General features: G+C 33.6%; 1 protein-coding gene across 2 annotated transcripts in view; it reads left to right on the top strand.

Moving 5' to 3' along the window:
* Positions 1-20891, top strand: part of SNTG1 (syntrophin gamma 1) — an 859278-nt gene that overhangs the window by 675484 nt on the left and 162903 nt on the right. For both annotated transcript variants that reach the window (XM_058444122.1, XM_032759812.2), the window contains exon 14: positions 9095-9133. In XM_058444122.1, coding sequence (XP_058300105.1) covers positions 9095-9133 — 39 coding nt within the window. The remainder of the gene's footprint in view (positions 1-9094; positions 9134-20891) is intronic.

Here is a 20891-nt window from a genome sequence, read left to right as displayed (position 1 = left end):
TATATTGAGTTTACTCAGGAATGAAATATGAGGATTAAAACCTGGGATGCCACAGTGTATCAAGTGAGGGAAGGGGAAATGGAAGCTTTTATTGGCACAATGGGAGGGGATTACATAAGTTGCTTAGAAACAAAGTTCTTTGGTTTCAGAGGCTCAAGCTCAGTTCGTTGTTGGAGATGTCCTTACTAGGCAAGTGTTCTTGGCAGAGCATCTTATTGAAAATATGAAAGTACTAAAGAATGTCTAGTGATAGACCTTGTCATACAAACATAAGTATACGTGCAAAATTTGCAAGCCATGCAAAGAAGAAGATGCTTGAAAGAGGTTAAGAAATTTCTTGTGGAGTTTTAGAGAGTCCTTGGAAACAGTTCTTTTCTCAGACATGTAATCATGAGTTCCCTCTCCTTCATGTCTTCCCAGCCCTATTTTGTCTGGATCTGACAAAAACAATTATCCAGTATCTGCAGGTTTCACACTATAGACATTAAGACTCAAGAACTTAGAGGGTTTTTGGTTGTTTGATTTTGTTTGTTTGTTTGCTTGCTTGTTTGTTTTGCTTTTTAAGTGATTAGCTTTCAAGGCAAAGTTAAACTTCAAATTCATGAGTTTAACTTTGTTGTAACTGAGCTATTCTCTGTCTTCATTCATTCAACAAATATTAATTGAGCACCTACTAAGACCTAGGCCTTCTCTAGGTGCAAGTTGGTGCAGTATAGATTGAAACAGGCAGAAGTCTGTGATCTAGAACTTACATTCTAATGAGGGGAGCAAATAAATTATAAAAAATATTAAAATAAACAGTTATTCGATACTGATAAGTAGTATAGAGGAAATAAAGACATAATTAAGCACATGTCACATTTTTAGTGTGCATGGGTGTGTGGGGGTGTGTGCGTGCATGTACTATACATCTGAAAGTGTCATCCTGTCTGATTTATCTGAGGTACTGCAACTTTTCTTTTAGCAGAAAATATTCCAATGCGATTCTAGAAAAACACAGAAATTCAAGCATAACATTTTTTTTATTGAATAATCTGGAGGTTCCCATTTAAGCAAATATGATGACCTAGGCTTGGTTTTGAATAGCATATTTTAATGAATGTCCTTTTAAGTAAATACTACACAAAAGTGTCATTTTTAACTTTCTGTTCTATGTTTTGGGTCATTCATAGAACTAAAATCACATATTTTGGGAATTAAAAGATAGAAGAATACAGAATTCCCAAGCTCAAAGAGCCTACAGTTTTCTAGAAATTAAAGATAATTATAAGAATGGCCCAATGAGTTTCCTTATCACAATTGCAGCATAAAATGAAATAAACTGATATTTTAAAAAATTGGATTTTATATTTTATGTTCTAAAAAAATAAGAACTTAACACTACTTAGATTTTGTTTCCTTTGTGTAGGTCACACCATTCTGAATCTAGGTATGCTCTTTGAGAATACACATGAGACCAGGCGTGGTGGCTCATGCCTGTAATCTTAAGTACTTTGGGAAGCTGAGGCAAGTGGATCACCTGAGGTCAGGAGTTCGAGACAAACCTGGCCAACATGGTGAAACTCTGTCTCTACTAAAAATACAAAAAAGTATCAGGGCATGGTGGCAGCGCCTATAATCCTAGCAACTTGGGAGGCTGAGGTGGGAGAATTGCTTAAACCTGGGAGGTGGAGGCTGGAGTGAGCTGAGATCACACCACTGCCTCCAACTTGGGCGACAGAGTGGGACTCAAAAAAAAAAAAAAAAGAAAATGCATGAGCCATTAAACCAATTTATATGATAGAAAATAACTCTAGCATCAAAAATTCTTGGAGCTGCAAAGCCCTCTGTCATAGACATATCACTCAGCCTCAGTTCCTTTTTGCGATAGTCATCCTCTCTGAGGAAGGATATTCACAATACATTTTACTACCCAATGGAAGGAAATAGGTCAAATAAAATGTTTCTTATGCAGTAATATGAATTTTCTTTTTTGCTGGAAGTCTCTATAAAGTTTCAAAGTGTCTATAAATCCCCTGGAACTGTGAGTAAATAGAAAAATGCTCAGCATTTTTTTTTTTTTTTTCTGCTAGAGGTCAGGTAAGTTTCATTAAATTTGTTTTTTTCTTTTCTTTTTTTGTTTTTTAATTATACTTTAAGTTCTAGGGTACATGTGTACAACGTGCAGGTCTGTTACATATGTATACATGTGCCATGTTTGTGTGCTGCACCCATTAACTCCTCATTTACATTAGGTATATCTCCTAATGCTATCCCTCCCCCCTCCTTCCACCCCATGACAGACCCCAGAATGTGATGTTCCCCTTCCTGTGTCCAAGTGTTCTCATTGTTCAATTCCCACCTATGAGTGAGAACATGTGGTGTTTGGTTTTCTGTCCTTGTGACAGTTTACTGAGAATGATGATTTCCAGCTTCATCCATGTCCCTACAAAGGACATGAACTCATCATTTTTTATGGCTGCATAGTATTCCATGGTGTATATGTGCCACATTTTCTTAATCCAGTCTATCGTTGTTGGACATTTGGGTTGGTTCCAACTCTTTGCTATTGTGAATAGTGCCACAATAAACATACATGTGCATGTGTCTTTATAGCAGCATGATTTATAATCCTTTGGGTATATACCCAGTAATGGGATGGCTGGGTCAAATGGTATTTCTAGTTCTAGATCCTTGAGGAATTGCCACACTGTCTTCCACAATGGTTGAACTAGTTTACATCCCACCAACAGTGTAAAAGTGTTCCTATTTCTCCACATCCTCTCCAGCACCTGTTGTTTCCTGACTTTTTGATGATCACCATTCTAACTAGTGTGAGATGGTGTCTCATTGTGGTTTTGATTTGCATTTCTCTGATTTTTTTTTTTTTTTTTTGAGATGGAGTTTCCCACTGTCTCTTGGGCTGCAGTGCAATGGTGCGTTCTCGATGACACTGAGAGAGTCCACAATAGCTCCTGAAAGAGACAACAATGTTGCTGTCACAAGCATATCCCAGCACAGCACCTGAACAGTGGTAGCCCTCTAGGTTTTAGTTTAGACAGTATCTGGAAAGAAACATGATTGCTAAGATTTACTTTGGTGGTGGAAGGATGATGCATTAGTGTGCCTGTAGGAGAGGAATACCAGTCTTCTTACTGTGATCTGGCACTGACTACAACTGTGCAAGTCAAACACGATGAAGTCCCCGCAGATGGAGCTGCCCTTCTGCTGTGTCGTGCTGAACAGCCACTGACCGGGGTAGGCACTGGGTCCATGCGTTGTTTGTTTCTCTCTGCCTGGAAAGCCCAAAGTGCTTGGAATGGAAAGTGTTCTCAGTCAAGGAAGCCTGAGGCCAGTATTTGGGAAGAAGTGGCAGGCATTGGCTCTGAGTCATTCATACAGAATTTTCATAGATAGAACTTACTTGTCTGCTACCTGAAACAAGAACACAAGAAAACAAGACCGTATGCTTTGGCAGCTGGCTGAAAAGTGAGTTTCCAAGAAATCAAGCAGAGATAAATATAATTTATGAATTTATCTTCTGTTTTTCATTTTTAAAAGGCTTAACGTGGCCTTCATGTATCTGAATCCATTTTATTTTGTGGTCATTTATAGCTCTTGCTGATTTTGTAGAGTGATGTGTTGGGCACCCCTGATCTAAGCCATTCTGCTCCTTTTACAGCCAGAGGATTAATAGCTTAAATAACTGTGCTCCAAAAGCAGCCGGTTTTGTGATATGGACAGAAATTATGCCCTTTGATCTCTAAAAGCCTTCAAGTTCAAACACAGCCTTTATTTTAGTCAAAATTATACTCCCTTTTTAGCTACTTATAACACAAATTGTTCCGATAACATAAAATTAGCATTGGTTTCTGAGAAGTGTAACATGGAAAACGTCTTTTTGAAAAACGCTGATTTGTCTTATTTGAAGATCGGTCTTAAAATGATGCAGAGAATTTAGAATTTTCATTATTTGGAAATAGTATTACTACCAAGAGTAGACAATTTTTAAAACTTTGCTCTATGCGTCTTATTACTAAAAATATTTATTTTTTAATACTTGACTATATAGTATAGCAGACACTATATTAATCATGATTAATGCCATGTTTTAAAAATAAATTTAAATTGTAATTAATGTATCTTTTTGGGTTTTCTAATTAAATTTTAATTTGCCTTATTGATATTAATGTTATTAATGTTATTAATTCCATTAATGTTATTTAGTGTTATTAATATCTCCAATTGATAAACACTAGGATATTCCACCAGTGCCACTTATGAGAAAGCAACAATGGATTCATTTTCCCACTATCTGTTCATTCCCCAACCAGCCTGATTCACACATGATTGTCACCCTTTTGGCACCTGAGTGTGCAAATCCTAGTCTAGAGTTGACAAGAAAATAGAAGGGAGTATGCAAACTACAGTGTAGGAAAGACATCTTTGCTCAGCATTCTTTAAAATGCACTTCTTACCTTCAAAGGGAATTTAAGCTTACTTTATATTAATTATAATCACTACTTATTGAGCTCTATATTCCTGTCAATTTTTCCAACAAATATATGCAGTTAATGTCATTATTGATGTTTTACAAATGAAGGGATCTAGATATTTGATAATTAATGATCTGTCTGAGGATATTTAGTAACAATTACAGCTGGAATTCAACACCAGATCTCTCTGACTGCACAGCCTGACAAAGTCTTATGCAACTACATTTTAGCTCCTGTGTTGAACTTATCCTCATTCCCCTCTGCAGCCTCCTTGGATTGTTTGGATTCTGTACAGGGAGCATCCTTATGCCATTGTCTCTGCGTGGGATCTTTCATTTCCATGTTCTAGCACTTATCACCATGAGTCACACTTGGTAGAAGGTCATTAAAAGATTTTAGAAGTAAATAATGACATTCTCTCCTGTCTTCATTTCATTTAATCAATACACACACACACACACACATTACTGAGGACTGAGGATCGTTATAAACCTTTAAAATGTTGTGAAAGATTTAAAAGTTTAGCTAGAGAGAGGGAAAATAAAACAGGTGTTTTTGAAAAATGTGTATTCTGGGGGTTGTTTTGATGGCATTTTAGATTTTCAAAGTTTTAAATTATGGAGAGCTTTGTTAAAAAAAGTAAAGATTAAACTAATTTTATTTTCTAATGATAAAAGTTATATTTCAAAATAACAATAATTATAAAATACAAAGCAGCAAAAGAAGCATTCATGTAATAATCCCTAAATAAAAAACAAAACTGTTAGAATTTTATATTTATAACTGTCAGTATCATTGTCATACACATATGTCTACTTATGTATGCATATTAAACATAAAATCAATTTCGGTTCATGCTTACAGACATTAATCTAAATTTATAAGACTGTATGCCCAAATTATCAATCTTTGTGTATGTGTATATATATATATATATGCATATATAAATGTATATATTTATGTTTAATATGCATACACACATATATGCATACATACATATATGCATATGTATGTATGCATATATTTGTGTGTATATGTAATTTTTAAAATACTGCATAGAACTGCCTTGAAACTAGAACATTTTGTAAGCATCGTATCTTATCAATAGGTAAATATCACCATTTGTAATGAATGCACAGTGTTATAAAGTTTTGGATATATTGATTATTGTTTAGCATAATAAATAGTTCAGTATATGCTACATATGTTTTAATTGCTGTGATTTTTCCACTTCCTTTATACTCTCTGTGTGTATATTTAAAAATGTTAGACTGTTAAAAATTAGCGGCTCGGCCGGGCGCAGTGGCTTACGCCTGAAATCCCAGCATTTTGGGTGGCCGAGGCGGGCGGATCACCTGAAGTCAGGAGTTCGAGACCAACCTGGCTAACATGGTGAAACCCTGTCTCTACTAAAAATACAAAAATTAGCCGGGTGTGGTGGTGCATGCCTGTAGTCCTAGCTACTCACAAGGGTGAGGCAGGAGAATTGCTTGAACCCAGGAGGCGGAGATTGCCAGCCTGGGGGACAAGAGTGAGACTTCGTCTCAAAAAGAAAAAAAAAAAAGAAAAAGAAAAAGAAAAAAAAATTAGAAGCTCATGGCTCATGCCTGTAATCCCAGCATTTTGGGAGGCCGAGGTGGGTGGATCACGAGGTCGGGAGATCGAGACCATTCTGGCCAACATGGTGAAACCCCATCTCTACTAAAAATACAAAAAAAAAAAAAAAATTAGCCAGGCATGGTGGTAGGCACCTATAGTCCCAGCTACTCAGGAGGCTGAGGCAGGAGAATCGCTTGAACCCAGGAAACGGAGGCTGTAGTGACCCAAGATTGCACCACTGCACTACAGCCTGGATGACAGAATGAGACTCCCACTCAAAAAAAAAAAAAAATTAAAGATACGAAATGTTCTAATTCGACCTATTTTTAGTTATTGTTTTATTTTAAAATGTTAGTATAAGTACTAGGAAATGGAACATTTTATATGGTTATACTCCACTTGGTACAGGAAAGGTGGAAATTATCTTTAAAATGGATTTGGGTGTGTGTACAGATTTTAAATCTTAACAAGGAATTATTTTGTATCTACACCACCAGGAAAAATTCCTGAATACAATGGATGCACATTTCTTGCTGCCACAGTGAAGGTAACAGGCGGACGGAGTTTTCTGTGCTGGACATCCCACTCCCCATTTTGATTACCCGCCTTCCATTCCTGTACAGTCAGTAGTTTGGTTAGTTAAGTTTATATTTCCACTGAAACATGAATAAACATGAATAGATTATATTACCCTAATACACAATTAAAAAGCTACAAATTTCAGTAGAAATCAGCTTACACAAGTTATTTTCTTGCCAAATAAATCTATTAATACTACACGCAGCAGTATTCAAGCATTGACTCATTCTTTTTGAATATTTTTACATAATCCTGGGATAACAAATTGTTCAAGTATAAAGTATTATGAAGTTACAGAGAAGAAGTATTTGAAAGGTTATGATGATATCATTTGACTAAGAGGAGCACAATTTATTAGTATTTCCACTTTAAAGAATATTACTTCTTCAATAATTGACTTAATGCCTTGTTCTACTTTATTATTTTATTCTTGTATTCTCCACATTACAAAAACAATCTACACATAATTTCTAAAGGCCATTTTAATATCTTCCAAACATAGTTTTTACATATTAATTATTATTGCTTTTTACATTTTATTCTAGTTATTGGCATATGTCACTCTCTTGTCATTCTCTCTAGTCATTAATATACTACCTCTTTTTTGTATTCTAATTTTTGATACAGATATTCTAATGTAAAACATATCATAATATATTCTATATTCTAAATTGCTCCCACTTTCTTGCCTTATTTTTGAGCCATGGTAGGAAATACACCATACATTTTATTATTTTAATAGTAGTAATATTATGTAATAAACCATTCAAAGGATAGAGATGGTAACATTCACATATCAGTTAATAAGTTGATCTTTTCCAAGATGAGTCAGGTATGTACTAAGGGAAACTAACAAAAACAAAAAATGATAATATAACAATTCCTCACAGGTAAATAATTCTGATGGTCTAGTAAACACTCTAGTGGGAGAGAAAGTAGATCTCTGTGGGAGAAAGCATCTCAATTCTGCAATCGCTCCCAAGGGTGGGTTAGCAGGACAAGACTTCTGTGCTTGGCTCAGAAGTTTGGCTCAACCACTACTCTCTATCCTGTGTTTTGCTCAACCACTACTCTCTATCATGAAGTGTTTACCTTCATAGCTGATCTTCAAGTTTCCTAGAAAGATGATTCAGACTTTTTTTCATATTAAAAAAAAACATTGCAGTTTACAAAGCTACATAGTACATTATTGAAGACAAGGGCCCACATAAAATATTAGTTGAATTTTGGAATTCTTTATAACAATTCATATGAACTAGCAAAAAGTAGATTTCTACAAAGTACTCAGTATAGATTTTTTAATTGATTAATAAAAGATGTTTAAAGATCAGCTTTTTCCATCTGTATTTCCAGGCTATGCTGATTTTAGCTGAAGGCATATATGAGTAGGTTCAGAGATTCCTTAGCACATTCCTTAGCAAAGCCAAAAGGTATTTTGAAATGATTATAATAATATAAGAAGTACATGGTTTCTGTACCTAACCTTGCTCAGATCACACATATATTCTCAAATTTTCTTTTATTTTTACATTTTAAGTGAGAAATATCTTGCTAGTAAATCTGTTCTTGTAGATGTGACCTTTGTTGATTTTCCAACTTTGTGTACTTTTTCTGTTTAAATGACCTGCTATTTCAAACTAGTCAGTAGGACAAAAGGGAACTAAAAAAGGACAAAATAAAATAAGTCAATGGCATGATTTATAAATGAAAATAGTCTGCATTACTTCTGCTATAAGTGTATACCATACAGAGTTAGCATGTTTAAGTTTCTCTGTAAAGCTATTGGAAGGTAATTATTTCATTTAGCAAAAGCACTGTTGAAGAAAGACTTTGTGTAATGTCCTTTATCCAAACCGAATGTTCATTTTTATTAGGTTTTTAAAGTTTGTTTCCATGGCATATGACAGAGGAAATGCTTTCTCTGGAGACCTACTTTAAATTCTTATAAAATGTCATTGATTAAATTTTCTTAAAGTAAATGTTAGACTCTATCTGGAGTCTTGACTGAAAATGTTCAACACACATACTTTATCCTTTAGCTTTTGGATATTGCACTTCCCTGTTCTCTTGAGTGCTAAAACAAATTGGATATAATGTAATTTCAAAGTGCAAAAAATAAACCACAGAAAGTTACACTCTACATTCTTGATAGATAATCATTTAGTATTGTTTGAACACAGGCTTTTGGTTTCTCCGAGTTAAAAAAATTTTAAAGGGAAATCTTTTTCAAAATGTTTACATAAGAAGTGTGGGATAATTTTGGTAGCCAATTTTAAAAAGAAAAAATCTGTTTGTGTACATTGTTTGATACGTGATGACTTCAGTATATCAAAATAGGATATTAGTATATATTAACTCACTAAAAATCTGCATAAAATTCTGGGGACCTTGTATTACCATCTATTGTTCTTCTCACTTATATTATTTATTTATCATTGCAGATTAAAAAAATCAACAGAAACTTTCCTGTAAACCAGCAGGTAAGATCAAAGCATACTTGGAAAGCTAAATGACATACTTCTTTAATTTTATTGATTATAGAAGATAATGTTACCTGATTTCTAGACAGAAATAATTGGTACTGTTATTTACTATCTTCAGTGAGAAACATATATTTCAGCTATCTCTTTCAAATTATGTAATATATTGGTTCCTCTACTTATATTAAAAAGTACTTTAAAAATGTGTATCTAAGTCAAAAATTATTGTTTCTACAAAATAATTATATTTATTTGAATATATTGTTGAAGAACTTAGAGTTTTATTTACACATGATAGTTTTAGTATATCTTAACTTTTGAGAGACCTACTTTTAATTTATCTCAAAATTCAAATGGATTTTTCACAATTTGCTGACAGTATTTCAAACGAGTGTAAGTTAATGCATAGAACAAAAATAATTTTGATTATTCAGTTCTGTAAACTTCTTACTATTGATATCAACTTTGATTTGAAACCATTGACAAATCTAAATATCTATGATAGCTATTTATAAATGATACATAAATTACAAATTAATTTTAATCATAAAAATGTTTAAATGCTCTTCAACTTATAAAATGTAAGATCTTTTCCTTATCTAAACCCCAGTTCCCTTATCTGTAACATTTGTGTAAGGACGACTATCCTGTAAGTTTATTTTGAGGATTAAATAATAGTACATGTGAAGTTCTCAATCTATGCTATCATTACCATCAAAGTTTCTAAATGTTTACACTTGTTCTTTGGAATCCAGAATTTATGTTTGGTAGAAATTGTATGATGCTGCTAGCCCAGATCAGCCTCCAAAGCCATGTGTAACTAGAACACTGTAGAGAACAGCTTTGGAGAGTTAATTGTGTCTACAATGCTCTGATCTAGCTCTTTTCAGCTCCAGAGGTCCCCTCCCTCCTACCTTAAGTCCCTCAGCCCTGAGCCAAGTTGCTATCTTGGATAAATGCAGAGGTTGGAGAGATGTACGTGTCTTGCCACATGCTACAGCAGCCTATAGTTGTTTTTAAGGCCCTTACTTACAGAGTGGAAACCAGAGCTGTCACCAGCAGCTTCTGCTTACTTGCTCTGTTATGACACCTGGGATGCTCCCTTTGTTGCGCCCATGCTGTCCCAGGTGATTCTCATATGGGTGTCATCTTGAGAACTGCAGATAAGTGTAGTTCAAGGTAGGTGTCATCTTGAGAGCTACAGTTTAATGCTTTCATAGGGTTCCAGTAGAGGGAAAATGTCATTAATAAGAAATTACTCAAATAGAAGAAAGTATCAGCTATGGGGGAAGATTATAATGTCCATCAGTAGACAAGGCTGTTTTATAGTCAGATCTATAAAAATGGAAATCTACTGTTTTGTAAGTTCTTCTCCAAAATAAAAAATGGTGAATTTTTTTTTTTAATTTAAGAATGACTCTAGACCTGTGTGATCACCCTCTCATGCCCTTTCTAACCTCAACATGGGAGATATTAATATTGGTGTAATATATTATTACAGTGGTTATTCCCCTGATAGCCCCAAAGCTATTCTGTAATCGTAATGACAACTACAGCTAACACTTCTCACGTAGTCAGCTTGCTGACTGGGGAGCACTTCTTGACACATTTGCTTATATCAAGGTTTAGAATAGTATTAAGTAAAATAAGTGAGAATTTGAATAAATCACACATAGAACAAGTAATAAAAACTTTAATATTCTAACACTATAGTTATAATATTCTGACATTCATATGTAAGCATAGATGTTCATTAGTATTCATCATTTTTATTTGCTAGCCTGTTAATATTATTCATTATATAATTATTTCAAATCTGAAATTATATAATTCAAAACTATTTCAGATTTTATTTCAATTATCTTGGCAGCTCACAGTTTTGAAAATTGTAACAAATTCATCCTGATATTTAAGAAACCTGAAAACAAGAGTTAATAGATTTTTTCCTTACTACTTTCCATTGTGTACATGAACAATTTTAAGAAATAGCATTAATTTATAGTTAAACATTTATATTATTGCATAATTAGGAAAACTCACTGCACGGTATGATAACAACGCATTAATTGACTAGAGTACATTTCCTATTTAGTAAAATCTGAGCCAGTTTAAGGAACTGAAATTTAAAAACACATATAATCCCATTTCTGATGATATATACATTAAATAACTCCCTCATATTCCTGATGTTCTAGGTATCAAAACAGAAATTAAGAGTCACCCAAGCTATAATGAATCAGAAGTTCTCTGCTCCCTGAAATTTGATTTTCAATTTGTGCTACCCAGATGGTACCACTACCCTAACCAGAGAAATTAAAATGAAAGCAAAACATAGGGAGAAAGCCACTGTGGTCCAGCTGAGACAACTGCTAAGATTAGCTCCACGTGAACTCTGCCACACTCCAGAATGCATAAGGCTTTCAGACACTCTGTCTGAAGAAAAGGGTTCGGCCCAAAATTATAAACCATATGAGGAAATAAACCATTATAAAGAAATGCATAATCTGGAGACTAAAGAACTATCCAAAATGTTTTTAATCATGATTTTTTTAAATAAAGAAATCAAAATCGTAAGACAGGAACAGGACATGGTGCTAAAATTTGTAGTTGTAAAAGAACCAAATAGGAGTTCAAAAATGAAAAAAAAACCTACATTTAAAATTAGTTAACCAACTAAATAATCTTAGTTATTGCCTCCACTTGAAATCATATTAGTGTATCTCCTAATTCATTTTTTGTGAGGAATAAGTTTTTCATTTTTTCTATGCATCTGGGATTCTATTAATCTTAATAGATGCATCTATTAAGATTCTGATTTGTTTCTTTTTTTTTTTTTTTTTTTGAGATGGAGTCTTGCTCTGTCACCCAGGCTGGAGTGCAGTGGCACAGTCTTGGCTCACTGCAAACTCCGCCTCCCTGGTTCAAGCGATTCTCCTGCCTCAGCCTCCCAAGCAGCTGGGATTACAAGCATGCACCACCACACCTGGCTAATTTTTGTATTTTTAGTAGAAACAGAGTTTCACCATGTTGGCCAGGCTGGTCTCAAACTGCCGACCTTAAGTGATCTGCCTGCCTTGGCCTCCCAAAGTGCTGGGATTACAGACGTGAGCCACAGCACCCAACCTGATTTGGTTCATTTTTACAGTGAACACACTGAAATTAAACTTGCCCTGGTAACTTTCTGTTGAAAAGATGAAAGGCGGGACAGTGGTCTTGCTGATGAACAAAATAGGGATAACTGAATGGATGTCGAGTGATGTTGTGATAATTCTCTCAATGTATTAGAAGTAAAGGCATATATAGGCCCAGACAACCAGGCCTATATCACACTACTATATGTACCTAGACCATTAGGTTATAATTTATTACATGTGCCATTTTTACTCATTTTTAACTGAAATTTCTTCATCCTGAAATATGTCTCATTCCTCCCACAAAAATAGCATTTTTCAATAAGTTTCTTCTATAATTACCTGGGAGTAACATTATAAAGTATTAATTTGTCATTAAAATATTACTATAATGAGCTTTATATTAGGCAGTATACAAAATAATGTAATCAAATTATTTATATTAGTTTAAATTAATAAGGTTATACTTATTTAAAATAACATATTAGCTCTGGTAGCTATTCCTATAGAAATATTGACATTCGACTAACCATAATAATTTGGACACATTATTATAGATGTGTACGTACCATAGAATGCTGGCAGCTGGAATAGAAAGTGACTAGAGTCTCTAGTTGTGCTGGGGAGAATTAGGGAATTACAGGACACTTTAAAAATCCATTTCTGTAGTAGCATCAGAAAAGAAAGAGGAGTAGGATAAATTTTGTCAGTTTTGCTTCTCTATAAAAGCAACAGAAAAATGGCAAAAATAGAATCAACTTTTAACAAATATGGAAATTCACAAAGGCTCACTGAGCCCAGGGAGCATTTATTCAAGAAAAACAGCTGAGTCTTGGTAAGAACAGTAAGCTTTGTGGCATTATAACCGGACCTGGTCCCAACCCCTCTCTTTTCTCTGGCAATATGTTGGCTTACATAATAATGATGTATACCCTAAAATTTATAATCTAATCAGTTGCATATTTAATTCATTAAATTTTAGCTTTATTGAAGACGTGTGTGTGTGTGTGTGTGTGTATTTAGACAAAATATTCTACTAATGAAACTGACAATTGGTCTTTATTTTTGGGGAATGTCAAAAATCTATTTTTTTTTCAATTTGAGAAAGAAACTCTTCTAGTTCTTTATATATTCAATTTATAAATGTTAAAAACACATTATAGAATCACACAATCTGAAGATAATGAGCCTGTTGTTGTTCTGGTCTATTTCATAACACTTGGTGATAAAACATGCTGGCATTTTACGATCTAAAGGAGAATCCACCTCAGAAAAATAATGTGTTTGCACAAATTAACTCTTGGAAAATCAACTAGCTCATAAATCATTTGATAACAAACATGATGGATATTTCCCAGGAAAAAGAGGTGTAAATGTTATTTTACAGTTAAACTAAAAGAGCTCACACCTAATTGTGTAAAAATGTATGTATTACAGTTAAAATAAAATATACACTCTAGAAGACTTGGAAGAGTGTTATTCAAATATTAGAAAGTTGTATATGTGTGTGTGTTGAATTTATACACATATGTACCTGGGTTTCATTATTGAAAGAACTGTCTTAATTCTCATTGGCTTTCTTTTCTAAATATATAGATTTTCAAAATCCTGAGGGAGCGGGGAACAAATGTAGCAAAATTGTCTTGTTTTACATTTTCCAGATTGTTATATAAATGGAATCATACTGTATGTATGAATTTTTGTGGCTTCTTTCATACAGCATAATTATTTTTAATATTGCTCATTTAGCAGCGTGCATCAACCCATCATTCTTTTTAATGCTGGGTAGTATTTTATCAGTGGCTCTACCACCATTTGTGTATTGTGTATTATCCCATTAATGCACATTTGCTTCATTTTAAGTTTTAGTGTATTACAGATAAAGCTGATATAAATATTTATGAAAAGTCTTTGTCTTGACATATGCTTTTATTATATTTGGGTAAAATCCTAGTAGTGTAATAACTGGATATTATGGTTGTGTATTTTAAACATTTTAAGAAACTGCAGAACTGTTTTCCAAAGGGTTTCACATTTCACACTGACACCAGCAGGGTAAAGATAATCTCATAGATATCCCTATGGTCAGGATTTTAATTTTTGGACATTCTAATAGATGTGTCATGATCTGTTAAATTTTAATTTACATTTCTCCAAAGAATAATGATGTTGAGCATCTTTTCATGTGCTTATTTGACATCTGTATATATTCTTTTGTGAATTGTCTCTTCAAATGTTGCCCAAGGATAGAATTTTTTTAATTTGATGAATTCCAATTCACTGTATTTTAATGAGTCATGCTTTTGAAATTATATTTAGTAAATCTCTGCCTAACACAAGAAATAAATTTTCAACTATTTTTTATCCTAGGTTTTTTACAGTATTCTTTTTATTTTTAATCTATGATTTATTTTTATTTAACACTTGTTTCAAAAGTGAGGTATAGATTAAAGCTATTTTTAAGGGGGGGTACAATAGTTCCAACATATTTGTTGAAAATATTATTCTTTCTTCACTGTACTATTATTCCTCTACCAAAAAACAAATTAATCACATACATGTGGACCTATTTCTGGACTCCAAATGCTGTTGCCTTGGTCTATTTGTATCTCGTGACACGAATACAAAACTGTCTTGAATACCGTAGTACTACGATGTCTAACATGAGTAGTGTAAGTCCCCTAGCTTTGTAATTATTTGTTGTTGTTGATAAAACTTCTAATATTTTTTATTAATGTTTCTATATAATTGAAACATAATAATTGTACACATGTTTGGGGGACAGTGTAATATTTCAAATCATACATACACTGTATAATGAGTGAATCAGAGTAATTGCCAAATCCATCACTTTAAACATTTATCATTTATTTTGGTGGTAACATTCAAAATCTCCTCTAGCTATGTTGAAGTTTACACTACATGGTTATTTGCTATAGTTACCCTACTGTGTAACAGAACATCAGAACTTACTCTTCCTGTGTAACTGTAACTTTGTACCCACAGGCGAACCTCTCACAATCTCCCCTCACTCTTCCCCTCCCTAGCCTCTGGTAACCACTATTGTACTCTTTACTTGTATGAGATCAACTTTCTTTTAGATAACACTGATGAGTGAGATCATGTGATGTTTGTCTTTCTATGATTGGGTCATTTTACTTAACATAATGTCCTCCAAGTTCATTCATGTTTCTGTGAATGACAAGATTTCATTCCCTTGTATAGCTACAGAGAATATATATATATATACACGTATATGTATATATATACGTGTATATATGTATATATGTGTATATATATATTCTTAAATATATACACATACATATATACATGTGTATATACATATACGTGTATATATACACATACATACATGTATATATATACATATACACTTTGGGAGGCTGAAGCAGGCAGATCACTTTAGCTCAGGAGTTTGAGATCATCCTGGGCACTTGATGAAACTCACCTGTACTTAAAAATACAAGAATTAGCTGGGAATGATGGCACATGCCTGTAGTCCCAGCTACAGGGGGCTGAGGTGGGAGGATCACTTGAGCCCAGCAGGTGGAGGTTGCAGTGAGCCAAGATCACACCACTGCACTTCAGCCTGGGTGACAGAGGAAGACCCTCTTTCAAAAAAGAAAAAAAAAAAGAAAAAAAGAAGACCTTAGAAATATACCTGGTGTTCTATTCCATATGGCTAAGATGGCCCTCAAACTACAAGGCAATGCCCTTTCCACTTTTCCCTCCCCTTTTTACAGGCAGGAGAGTTCTGCCAGGCTACCACCAATATTCACTTAAAGTCCAAGGGCTCTTCAGTGAGCTTGTGGTGAATGCTGCCAGGCCTTGGAGTCATTCTTCAGGGCAGTGGGCTCCCTTCTACTACAGGACAGGTTCAGAAATGTCCAACAGCCTAGGCCTGGATTTAGCCACCACAATAGCCTGCTTGGTGCTCTACCCCATTGTGGCTGAGCTGGTTCCTAGGGTGCAAGACAAAGTCCCCTTCATTTTTTTCCTCTGCTTTTCTCAAGCAAAAGGAGTCTTTCACCCTAGTCACAACAGCTGGAAATGTACTAGGTCTCACCTGAAGCCAGCATGTCTTAGGGTGTCACCAAAGGCCATGGCATATGAACAAGGTATCACTGCAGGTTATTCAGGGCCCAAAGGTTCTTTAGTCAGCAGGTGATGAATTGTCCCCAGACTGGGTCCCTCCCTTCAAGGCAGTGGGTTTCCTTCTGGCCCAAGTTGTATCTAGAAATATTGTCTAGGAGCTAGAGCCTGGAATGTGGCCTCACAACTCTGCCCTGTGCCCTGTCCTATTGTGAGTGAGCTGATATGCAAGATTTAAGACAAAGTCCTCTTTACTCTTCCTGCTCCTGTCTTGAAACAGAATGAAGGAGTCACTTTCATTTCTGTGAGCTGCACAGCCTGGGGTTAGGGGAGGAGTGGTGCAAGTCCTCCCTCAGCTGCCTTGGCTGGTATCTCCCTAGGTCAGGTGTTTCCCTGGTCCACTGGCTCTAAGCCCAGCTCAGCACTAGGAATTCCATAGGAATGTCAGTCCTTGTGGCTTAGACTGCCTTTCAAGTTTACTTAGGATGCTGGAGGCTTTTAGACTGCAGTGGTGAGGCTTGCCAAAATTCAAGTTCTGATATCTGGGATGGGTAATTCCTTTCTGGCTGCTCCGAATGCTCCCTCTATGGGCAGGAACAAGCTGAGCAACAGTCTTTGCTCTTTATTGTGACAGTGCAGCAAAACAGTTCAATGGCAAGCCCGCCAGTCGCTGTGCTCTTCTTCCCCCGAGTGCACAGTGCACAGATTCTCTCTTCACACCATAAAGCCACTGCTAGAGGATGGGGGAGGGGTGGTCTCAGTGATTCAAAATTTTCTTTTCTATCCTCTTCAGTACCTTCTCAACAATATGAAGTTAAAGCCAGGTACTGTTATTGTTCACCTAATTTTTGGTTCTTACAATGGTGCTATTTGATGTGTGGTTGTTGGTTAAAGTTTGGTGCTCCTGTTGGGGAGAGGGGATTATCCACGGAGGCTTTTATTCAGCTATCTTGCTCTACCCTCACTGAAAAAAAATAAAATAACACAAAAATAAAATAGAAACATCTATCATATTTTTGTCCTTGATTCTATTTATGTGATCTATTATGTTTGTTGATTGGTATATGTTGAACTATGTTTGCATCCCTTGGGTGAATCCCACTTGATCATGGTGAATGATCTTTTTGATGTGTATTTCAATTTCCTTTGCTAGTATTTTGTTGACAGTTTTTGCATTGGTGTTCATCGTAGCTATTAGCCTGTAGTTTTCTTTTCTTTGTTGTTGTTGTGTCCTCGTCCTTATTCAAAGTAATTTTGTCTACTCTGGAATCCTGCTCTTTCTAAACAGAAAGTTTGAAATACGTGAACAACTTGTAGACTTATTCAAGAGAGTTGGGTATTTTTGAAATTGCATTGAATCTTTAAATTTAGGAAAGTTGACATATTATGAATATTGAGTCTTGAGATCCATGAAGATAGGCTAGCTCTCTACCTTTCTAAGAACTTTAAAAATTTCTCTTAGAAATCATTCTAGTTTCCAGTGTATACATATCATGCATACTTTATCAGATTTATTCCTAAGTACATCATATTTTTGATGTTAATATGACAAATTTTTGATTTTTATATTGATTTAGTTTCCTGAATTATTTCTAAAATGACTTCTAAGATGTGGGAACCATAGACAATTATGTTACATACATAAATATAAATATTTTTAATTCTTTATTTCATTTTGGATACATTTTATTTCTTTTTAATAGTTCATGACACTGTGAGATTCTCCAGTATAATGCAGAATGTAACTGGTAAATGTGCACATTTATACCTTGTATCTGATCATAGGGGAAATCATTAAATATTTCAACATTAAGTATGTTAATATCTAGATGATTTTCATAAATATTCTTTAGCATGTTGATGAAATACCTTTCTGTTACTAGTTTGTTAAAAATTTTAATCAGAATAAAAGTTCAACTATGTTAAATGCCTTTTCTGTGACTATTAATAAATATAGTCTACCTTATGCCTTTTATTTCTATCAATATGCTATGTTCTATTAATGTATTTTTAGATGTGAAACCAAGTTTGAATTTTGTAGATATATCCCACTTAATCATAATATTTTTATACTTTTTATTTATTGTTGGATTCAATTTTCTAAAATAAGAAAATTTAAGAAATTTTTCAACTGTGTTTCTGAGAGACATTGATGTGTAGATTTCTCTGCTTTTAACGTCTTTCAAAAAAATCAAATTCGATTTGTTACATTTTATTTACATTGCCCTTCAAGATCGTTTCTAACTTATTTCTTACTTTTTATTTTACATGTGAGTATTTGGAAGTATTATTTAATTTTCATATATTTGGGAATGTATATGATCTGGTATCAGAGTAATGGTGGCTTTGTAGATTGAATGAGAAAGCATTTACGCTTCCTAAATTTTCTGGATAAGTTTGTGCAGGACGGGTTTTATTTATTCATTATCTGGTAAAAATCTCCCAGTTAAGCTATCTAGTCCTGGAATTTGATTTATATGTAAGTTTCTAACTATTTTTTTTTTGTTATTTTAAAAGTACAGAGCTATTCAAGTTATCATATTTATTTCTGAGTAAGCTTTAGTATTTTGTGTCTTTCTATGAATTCATGCATTTCATTTTACTTATCTAAGTCATTGGTGTATATTTATTTGTAATATTCTCTTATAATACTTTAATGGTTCTTCTTGCTTTTCAATTTTGGTAATCTGTGAATTTTTATTCTTTCCTTCTCTCTTTTTTGTAATTTATCAGTCAACATAAAGGCTTATCAATTTTGTTGATTTTTCCAAAGAACCACATTTGATTTCTGTGACTTCTTCATTGCCTTTCTTTCTTTATTTTTTACTGTTTTTCATTCCGATATTTATTTATGGATATTTATTATTTTCTTCCTTCTTTTGGCTTTATGTTTAATTTACTCTTCTTTTTTAGCTTCTTGAAATGTAACATAAGTTTTACATCTTTCAGCCTAACATATGTTTTAAAGGTATGAATTTTTTCTGAAATACTGCTTCACTGCATCTCATTGAATTTGATGTTATACTTTCCCTTATAAACTCATTCATGGTAGTTTCTAAATTTGCCTGTAATTTTTTTCTTCTACACTTGTCTATTTAGAAGAGTGGTATTGTTTAATTTTCACGTTTTTGGAGCTCCCCTATTTTATTTTTTAAGTATTGCTAATTTAATTATGTTTTTAGTCAGAGAACATATTTCACATGATTACAAATCTCTCAATTTTGTTGACATCCATGTTACTTTTCCTGGATCATGTTGCAGGTATGTTTATAAAACATGGATGTGTACTCTGCTATTTTGGAATAGAGTATTTATCAAATGTCAAGTATGTCAAACTGACTGATAGTTTTGTTCAGGTTTTCTATATTTCTATTGACTATTCAATTAGTTTTTCTATCAATTATTATGAGAGTAATATGTAAATCTCCAACTCTCATTTTTAATTTTTTTCTTTGAATCCTGTCTTATTTTGCTTCATTATATATTGGGTTTCTGTTGTTAGGTACTTATATGTTTATAACTGTTATATATTCAAAATATATTGACATTTGTGTCATCACGAAATGTTCTTTTTCTCTATAATATTTCTTGGCTTCAAATCTATTTTCTATGATGTCAATATTGCTTTTCCATCTCTCTTATGGTTGCTATTTTCTTGGCATATTATTTTCTAATCTTTTAGTTTCAATCTGTTTTCCAATGGTAAATCAAATGCACATTTGTTTCAGTCAGAATAAACCTGGGTTGTGTGTGCTTTTTTAAATTCAGACTGACAATATCTACCATTTGATTAAGGTGTTTCAGTCAATCACATTTGAAATAATTGTGGATATGCTTAGATGTATGCCTGCAATTCTATTTTTTTCTAGATGTTTTATGTCTTTTTTATTTTCTCTCTATTTCTTTCTACTGCCTAAGTTATATTAAAGAGATAGCTTGAATGTAGTGCTTTAATTTGTCTGTTGATTTTTTAACTATACATTTTGATTTTTGAAAAAGATGCTCTTGGGAATCACATATGCATCTTTAAGTGATCACAATCCACTTCAATTTTATACTGATTTAATTTTGGAATTATATAAATATTTTGCTGCATTGCAGTATAGATGTATTTCAAACTATTGTTTTTCATATTACATGCATGTATAAACTCAACAGTACAGGATTATTCATGTTTTAAGCAATCTCATTCAAGTTATTAAAACAGAAAAGTTCCTTTTGTAATAAAAATAAGTAACAGCTTAATTATTCTTTTCTTTCTTGTGAATAAAAGTTACTGCCTGGCATTAGTTTTTGTTTTTCACACTGTTGGACTTTGTTAAGTATTTCATGTGGGGAATATCTTGTAGCTGTGAATTCTCTCACTTCTTATCTGTTAAAGTATTTTGTTGTTACTTCTGAAGGATAGTTTTGTTAGAAATTGAAATCTTTTTTGACCTTTTTTGTTTGTATCATTCAACACTTTAAATATCACTCCAGTCTTCTGGCATTCATTTTCTGATATAAAGTTAGCTGTT

The sequence above is a fragment of the Hylobates moloch genome, unplaced genomic scaffold, assembly GCF_009828535.3.
Source record: "Hylobates moloch isolate HMO894 unplaced genomic scaffold, HMol_V3 SCAFFOLD_9, whole genome shotgun sequence".
NCBI lineage: Eukaryota > Metazoa > Chordata > Mammalia > Primates > Hylobatidae > Hylobates > Hylobates moloch.
This window is presented reverse-complemented; position numbering and strand designations above follow the sequence as displayed.